The sequence below is a fragment of the Miniopterus schreibersii genome (genome assembly GCF_964146895.1).
Source record: "Miniopterus schreibersii genome assembly, chromosome: 7".
Lineage (NCBI taxonomy): Eukaryota > Metazoa > Chordata > Mammalia > Chiroptera > Miniopteridae > Miniopterus > Miniopterus schreibersii.
The window spans coordinates 71369141-71377793 of record NC_138108.1 but is presented as its reverse complement, the minus strand read 5'-3'; the positions used below and the strand labels follow the sequence as shown (position 1 = coordinate 71377793).

Genomic DNA, 8653 nt, shown 5'->3' with positions numbered 1-8653 from the left:
CCGTGCCCCGGGGACTGTCCTGTTCCCCGCGGCGGGCGGCTTCCCTCCGGCAGGGTCCGGCCCACCCGGCTGGGGCTGGGGGCGCGCTCCTGCACACTGGCAAAGTAGACCCCTGCATGCGCCCCAGGGTGTCGCGCGCAGTTGCGCCTGCTCTTCGGAGTGGCCGCTGGGTCATTACCAGCCTTGGATTCAGCTGCGGCCGGGTGGGCGGGGTGCGGCGGGGCCCCTGCCCTGACTGGCGCGCTAGCGCCCCGCAGCCCGCCCTCCTTCCGTCTTCCTGCGCGCACCGCTGGAGGGTGCGGCGACGCTACCCCGGGAGATGGCCACCCCGGGAGATGGCCGCCCCGGGGACTACCCTCGCGACCCCCCACTAGAAAGCAAACTGGGACGGAGGTGGTCGCGCTCCTCTATCACCTTCCTCCAGAAGGCCGGGCAGCTCCATCCAGTTCTCAAAGCCGTGGGTCCTTAGAATGCGCTCCCGCGCCCGCTCCTGCACCGCGCCTTCCCAGCCCGGGACTCGGGCGCGGGGTGCTCCGGCCCCTTCCCTGCCCCCTTTCTTCCTCTCGCTGCAGCGACCCGCCTCGAGTCCTGCGGGGGCCGCCACGGTGCCAGGCCGGCCGCGTCCGCCTTCCTGGCCGCCGAGCCTTGCAGCAGGTGGTACCGGAGCCGCGGGCCCGCCCGCCGGAGCGCCTGGCGCCCCCGCCCCCCCGCCCGCGCGCTCCCGCCCGCCCCCCAATCCCTAGGCAGCATCCATTTCTGTGCAAATAGCTTCGCGAACGTTGCCACCCTTCACCTCCTCGGGCCACCTCTTGGAAGCAGCTCTCGCAGGCGGGGACGCTGGTCACTTCCCCACCCCGCGGGCAGAGCAGGTCTGGAAACGGGCTTGAATTACTTTCTTGTAATTGCGCGGCAGCGACCGCTCCGGGTCTCCCTCCGCCGCCTTCTCGCCCGCCCTTTGCGTCCCCCCTTCCTTGCGCTTCTGGCGGGTTAACCGCCCGGGGAGGCTGAGCGCGGAGACCGCTGCTGGTTAGTCTGCAGACGCCCACCTGACAGGCCGAGCGACTCTGGAGCAGGAGGCCCGCTTGCGTATTCCTTGGGGTGCTCGTCCTTGGGGCACCTGTGAGAGTCAGACACCTAACGGGGCCAAAGGCTCCTCAAACAAGTTCTTTTAAACTTTCAGAAGGTTCGATTGTGATAGGACTTTTATTCAGAAATGAAACAAAAGAACTTTTAAAAGTCTGAAAGACAATGACGCTTTACATAATTTTCATTTAAGACAACAGAATTCAAATATAACAAATTGCACAGATTTACCAAATAACACTGATCATACGATAGTCTTTAAAGGAACAAATGTGTACTAAAGTAACCATACAGATCCTAAAAATATTTCTATTATGCCTAGTTTACAAGCTCCTGTACAAAAGCAATTATAAATAGTTCACATCTAGAAAAAATACACATAACCTTTAAAATAGAATTTATCCTTACATATAAACAGACTTTGTAGAAAAAAAAAAGGATATTAAAAAGTAGGAATTTTTCATAGCACCATTTAAAAAATTTTTTTTTAAAAAAAGTGAACATGGCAAATAGAAAATTGCTTTCATTCTACATTGTCCAGATTTTAATAAGCGCAGGAACATGAAAATCAACAAAAAATGTTCCGAATCATAGCAAAGGACTAAGTAGGAGAGGCTGTAGGAAATGTTTGCAGGGAAAATCTGCTGTTGAAAATAGAATTAGGTCACTTCTGCTACACATCCCTATGGATCAGTGTCACACTTCGGTACCCTTTACTTTTCTTAGTAGAAGCAGAATTATACTTATTACTAGAGCCTGACTCTCTCTGGTGACAATTTTGAAATTGCACTAGAATTAAAGTTTATATCAAAACAAGATCGTGAGATGGAGATTACAATGAGCCTTTGTTTTTTGGCAGGCCTTGTTTTAGGTTTACGGAGTGTACCCACAAACAACTTGAGCACTAGGATGATGGACTGAACACAAACTTTAGTTGTAATTTTTAAAAATATATTATCATCGACTTCTAAAAGACTTAGTACAGCATTTCAAGAGCATGGCACTGATTCAATTTATTGCTTTTTTTTTTTTTTGCTACAAATATAATTTCTTTTCCAAAAAATTTACAACTTCTGTACAAGTATTCAAGAAAAAGTGCAAAAGACTTCTGTTTCGTGGGTGTGTTTACTTTTAATTCTTGTGAAACACAACAAATGGAGTCTATCTGTATTGCCCTGTCCGAGAAGCAAGCTCCAGTGGGTCGCTTGCCGTGACTCTGACAACAGCTCTGGTGTTGGAACCGTTTATTGTCATCTCTACCTGCCCCCTCCCAACCCCTGTTTCTTAAGTGCTTCATTTCCAGCTCACTAAGGGTGGGGAAAAAAGGTCCTTTATGCATCATTGGAACCCTGACTCGCACAGGAAGAGAAGCTGTCGTACAAAGAGTCACTCAAAGATTCCAAGTTGTCCTTCCCGGGGCCATCGGAGCCACTCAGAGACACTGCCTCATTTTTGGTTCTTTCTTCCTTTTGTCCTTCAGCCTTGTTCAGAGAGTTCTCTTTTTCTAATGAAACCACAGTATTGCTGTTATAGTTATTGAATGACTCCAGGGAAAGTTTAGATAATCTATTCTCAGGATCCTCTTTTGTTTCTTCAACTTGTTTCAATTTCTGCAATAAAAAGAGAAAAATATTAGAAATATATTTCTTTGGAAATTGAGTCCTTCCATCCAATATTCAATTACTGTCTGTATAAAGAGCAGTTTGAAGGGACAGAGAGAACCTACAAGTCTTCAACAAGCTTCTAGTACAATTAAATGTAATAATAAAGCCAATTTTAGGGATAAATTAAGACTTGAATCATTTTGCTGAGATAAATAGGTCCCAATTTGCAAAGCAGTTAAGTGCCACTTAGTTTCATTTTAAATGGATCCATTTGAAATTTGTCCAGGTAAAGTGCCTTATTTTTCTTAATCAAAGTTTCAGACTACTTTCTTTCCTTACTAAATATTATTAGTTATCCTGCTGCTAAGTATGGATAGGGGTTGAATTTCAGCCAGAAGTTACGGTTACATGTAAAAAACAGAACAAACAAAAATACACAATCCCTCAATTGCCATGAAACTTAAGTACATGTTAAACTTATCAGAACCATTGTCATGTTTGTCTTTTGTCCCTTTACAAGTCTTAAGATATTTGAAAGAGATCTCCAGGGCAGTGGGTATAGGTTCTAGAAGGCCCAAGGGCTTAAAAATCAAGTAACAGGTCTACACCATTGTAACCACACCCCTCCAGGAGGTCCTAATAACACCAATTTAAACGGATTTTTTAGGATGTTACAGTAGTCTCTAGGACTTTATAAAACATTGTAGTCACGTTCAATAATTACTGTAGGTAAACCCTGTGGACATTACTATATTCAGCTGCTCCAATGGCTCCTAAGGGGGGAGAGGAGGCCAGGGCACATCTCATCTTTTCATCTTTATGCAAAAGTTCCATCCGAACAGAGGAAGAGGCACAGGCAGGGCCGAGAGCTCCCACTTATGAAGCACCCACTATGTAAAAGACGCTGAACGTATTTTATCGGTAAGCCTTTCACAAGCCTGCAGCTGGCACCCCCCCATTTCAAAGAGGAAAACAAGGCTCAGGGTGACGGGGTCACTTGCCCAAGGTCACTGAGCCAGTGATGGAGAACAGGACTCGAATCCCTGTCTGGCTGTCCTCCATGCTCCTGGTTGACCACGCTCTTTGTAATAAAGGCCACGATGTCCTGCATTGTTTTCCTATTTTGCTCCCCAAATATTCCACATGTTCCACCTGCCAAACCATCGCTCTCGGCTGTCTCAGGCTCTGACATAGGCACTGTGTTTCCTCAGCCCACCCCCACGTGGTTCCTGGGGACACAGAGGTGAAGTGAGGAAACTGCATTCTCACTCGGGAAAACCAGCACAACCAACGACTATGAATCTCGCATGTTAAATATTTAATTATTTTTTAAAGTGAATTTATTGGGGTGACGCTGATTCACAAAACCATACAGGTTTCAAGTGTACAACTAAATAAAACATCACCTGCACACCGCATCGTGTGCGCATCGCCCCAAGCAAAGTCTCCATTCGCATCTACCCCCCTCTGCCCACCTCCACCTACCTCTACACCTTTCCCTCTGGCTGTCACCACACTGCTGCGTGAGTCTATGTGTTATGTATACATGTTCTTTGGCTAATCCCTTCACCTTCTTTCATCCAGTCCCCCAGACCCCCTCCCCTCTGACAGCTGTCAGTCTGTTCCATGAATCTATGCCTCTCTGTTTTGTTTGTCAGTTTATTTTGTTCCTTAGATCTCACATATAAGTGAGATCATATGGTATTTGTCTTTCTCTGACTGGCTTAAAGCACTTAGCATAATAGTCTCCCAGTCTGTCCATGCTGTCTCAAAAGGTAAAATTTCCTTCCTTTTTTATGGCCATGTATAAATGCACGTTGGCTTTTTTATGCAATAATCTGGTGATGGGCACTTAGGCTGTTTCCGGATCTTGGCTACTGTAAATAATACTGCAATATAGGGGAGCATATATTCTTTTGATTTCGTGTTTTGGGTTTCTTAGGATAAATTCTCAGAAGTAGGATTGCTGGGTCAAAAGGCAGTTCCATGTTTAATTTTTTGAGGAAATCTCATACTATTTTCCCCAGTGGCTGCACCATTCTGCATTCCCACCAGCAGTTTACGAGGGTTCTCTTTTCTCCACACCCTCGCCAGTACTGTTTGTTTGTTGATTTATGGATGATAGGCATTCTGACTGGTGTGAGTTGGTACCTCTGATGATGAGTGATGTTGAGCATTTTTTCATATGTCTCTTAGCCACCTATATGTCCTCTTTGGAGAAGTATTTATTCAGGTCCTTTGGCCATTTTTAAAATTGGATTGTCTTGATGTTGTAAGTTCTTTTATATTTTAATAATTAACTACTTACCAGATGTGTCATTGGCAGATATGTTCTCACATACAGTGAGTTCCTTTTTCATTTTTTGATGTTTTTATTTTATTTTTTTTGCTGTGCAAAAAGCTTTTTAGTTTGGTGCATTCCCATTTGTTTATTTTTTTATTTTGTTTCCCTTGCCTGAGGAGGTATATCAGCAAAAATACTGCTACAAGAGATGTCTGAGATTTTATTGACTATGTTTTCTTCTAGAATTTTTATGGTTTTGTGACTTACATTTAAGTCTTTTATCCATTTTGAGTTTATTCTTGTGTATGGTGTGATTTGGTGAGTTAGTTTCATTTTTGTGTGTATACCTGTCCAATTTTCCCAGCACCATTTATTGAAGAGACTGTCTTTACTCCATTGTATGTTCCCCCCTCCTTTGTTGAATATTAATCGACCATAAAGGCGTGGATTTATTTCTGGGCTCTCAGTTCTGTTCTATTGATGTATATGTCTGTTTTTATGCCAGTACCATGCTGTTTTGAGTACTATGGGCTTGTAGTATAGTTTGATATCAGGTATTGTAATCCCTCCAACTTAGTTCTTCCTCAAGATTGCTGGGTATCTGGGGCCTTGTAGAAAGCATACACATGGGTTATGTTTTCTTATCTATTTAGCTGCCCTATGTTTTTTGATTGGAGCATTTAATCCATTTACATTTACGGTTATTATTGACAGGCACTCACTTATTGCCACTTTATTCTTTTTACCTACCATGTGTTAAAAATTTAATAGAAAGAGAAAAGGTACAGAAAAGATACAGAAGTGGATGACTTCCCCGTTCCAAGAGCAGGCTCAGGCAGAGTTTCTCTCTCTGCTCGAGAAATGGCGTAATTCTATGGGGATACTTGAAAATCATCCTTGAAGTGGTGCTTATTTCATTATACTATTAATGTGCAGGAGCATGACTTACAGAGCTAGTTTCAATCTCAGACGGCTACCTTGAAACCACAGGTGGGCTGAGGGACAGACTCCTAGCTGATTACAGAAAAGTGGCCCCACAGTTAGGAGTAACTGCATACAAAAGTCCCTATTCACGTCATACCGTTTTTTAGGCATTTTAAGCAAAGAATTATACAGCACAATACTAAAAATACATGGAGAGAGTAGGAAATGCTTTGATTATACCAAGTGTGGGTAAATAAAGGGCATTCAATATGATTTTCTCCTCACATGACTATGTTCTCTCTTTTACCTCATTCAAGAACCACAGGCATTTTCCTTGACTGTTTCTGGTTAATGTGGATCTCAAATTATTCAATAAACATTTATTAGCGATGCTACCATGGGTCAGGTGGAGGGTTTTGGTGCTGAGGATATAAGGCTGAATAAAATCGCATCCTGTGGAGGCAAGTTGGGGCCCTGGAGGCAGACAGATCTGAGCCTGAATCTCTCTCAGGTTTTCTCTTTTACTGGTTGGGTCAGTGCCCAGAGCATCCTTCCTCAGGTGTAAATGGTGATAAGACACACCTTTACTTCAGGATTGACCTAAGTATTAGAAATACAATACCTTAAGATCCTGACACATAGTAATAGGTACTCAGTCAATGGTACAATAAATAAATAATAGTAAGACAGAATTCTTACTCGCGAATAGTGATTCTCAAACTGTGTTCTCCAGGCCAATAACATCAGCATAACTTCAGAGATGGTTAGAAATGCAAATTCTTGAGCCCCACACAGATTTACTACATCACAAATGCTAATGCACAGCCAATTTTTAACCAGTTCACCAGGTGATTCTCATAGATGCTAGTATTGGAGAATCACTAGTCTAGAAGAAGCTGTAGTCTTGGAAAGGATGTGAAAAGTATATTATGGTAGAGATGAGGGAAGAGATGTATTTACCATTAAAACACCCACTGCCTATTGGACACAAATCATGCATCATGTTTTCTACATGCTTCATTGCTTATAGGTTTGTTTCTTCAATTAATTATAACAACATTATTCAATTGAATATAACAACACTTACATTGGCCAGGAAGGTGACGGGAATGAAGACATGGCCCATTTTAAGAAAAATCACACGGTCTTCCTAGTCTTTAATTTTCAGTTTTGATAAGAGGTGAGTATAGAAATATTTTTTGACTATAAGGACAACATCAGTGCAAGAATGACAATGAGGGCCAACTGGCAGTCAGCCTCAGTGTTGGGGAGCGATAGGCAGTGGTGCGGACTGTGGTCAGCTCACGAGCAGGTGCCTAATTGAAAGGCGAGAGCAGCTACAGGTAAAACTTGTGGGATGTGGTGGGTTCAGTTCCAGATCATTGCAACAAAGAGAGTCACAATCTCTTTGTTAGTGGAGGCTCTTGCCTTCAATTTGAAGAAAAAAAAAAAAAAAAAGGAACATCTATGTGAAGAGCAATAAAATGAGGTATTCCTGTACTTAAATTTAGTTTATTGCTGCTGTGCAGAAACACTGGTCCAGATATTTTGATTTTAAAGGTAAGGCCATAAATCTAGAACAATATTTGCTTATATTTAAAATCCTTTGCTTTTTAGTTATTTGTTTATATTAAGAAAAAAAGAGCCCAGCCGGGAGTGGCTCAGCGGTTGAGCATCGACCTAGGATCCAGGCGATCGAGGTTTGATTCCCGGTCAGGGCACATGCCCAGGTAGCGGGCTCCGTCCCCAGTCGGGGGCGTGCGGGAGGCAGCCGATCAATGACTCTCTCATCATTGATGTTTCTCTCTCTCTCTCTCCCTCTCCTTTCCTCTCTCTGAAATCAATAAAGATATAGTAAAAAAAAAAGAAAAACAATAATAACCTCCCCTCACTATTTAAGCCAAATTGCAATTTTTACATTGTTTCAGCTTCTGAGCTAGAGATCATTTTATACTCTTCTTTTTTCTGTCTCTTATCTCCCTTCCCCCACCAGATTTTTCCGTAAATGACTAACCCAGTGATTTCCAACTGGTGTGCCACAAGAATTTTTAAAACATGCCATACCTGACTATTTAGTCAGGGGCACTGGCCTCTTTTCCTTTAGATTGTCAAATATAAAAATGACAACAGCCAATACAACAATAGCCATCTGGTGTGACTGAATCAAAAGTATACCTATTTTTTTGTCAGATCAGCAAAAATATATTTTTTGGTGTGCTGTAGAATTTTAGTAATTAGTTTACGTGTGCCATGAGATGAAAAGGGGAAAACCCCTGGCCTCACCCAACACTAAATCGTCAGCAGATTCTCAACAGACACTTGATGAGGTGTTCACCCTTCTCTAGTGTCAGCAGAGCCTCAACGGGTTGGTGTGGGTTTCTCCAGTGGTCCTGCCAGCTAGGTATAAAAGCACTAAAGCAGTTTGCTTCCCTGCCTGCAATTAGAAACATACCAAACTTGCCTCAACACTGTCTCACTGTCTTGTCAGATATCAGGTATTTTTAAAAATTTGAAGTCACATAATATTTAAATTTAAAATATAAGGAGTGATTGAGGTCAAACAGTCATGCTAATGATGTAGTCTATTGAATGAAAACAAAGTAGTGCTCATTAGTTTGCAGCAACTGTGTGCAAAGGTGCTTTGCAAACTAATCATGGTAATAACAGTTAGCATTTAATTGAGTGCCTGTTCTGTGCAGACGCTCTGCTAAGCACGTTGCATGGATTATCGGTTTCCAACCTCACATAAATTCTACGG

At 43.0% G+C, this 8653-nt stretch overlaps 1 protein-coding gene across 1 annotated transcript in view; it reads right to left on the bottom strand.

Annotated features, from left to right (window-relative positions):
- Window positions 1–1179: 1179 nt before the first annotated feature.
- Window positions 1180–8653, bottom strand: part of NCKAP5 (NCK associated protein 5) — a 789197-nt gene continuing 781723 nt past the window's right edge. Inside the window, exon 19 of the mRNA XM_081142261.1 lies at window positions 1180–2693. Coding sequence (XP_080998387.1) covers window positions 2677–2693 — 17 coding nt within the window. The 3' untranslated portion in view covers window positions 1180–2676. The remainder of the gene's footprint in view (window positions 2694–8653) is intronic.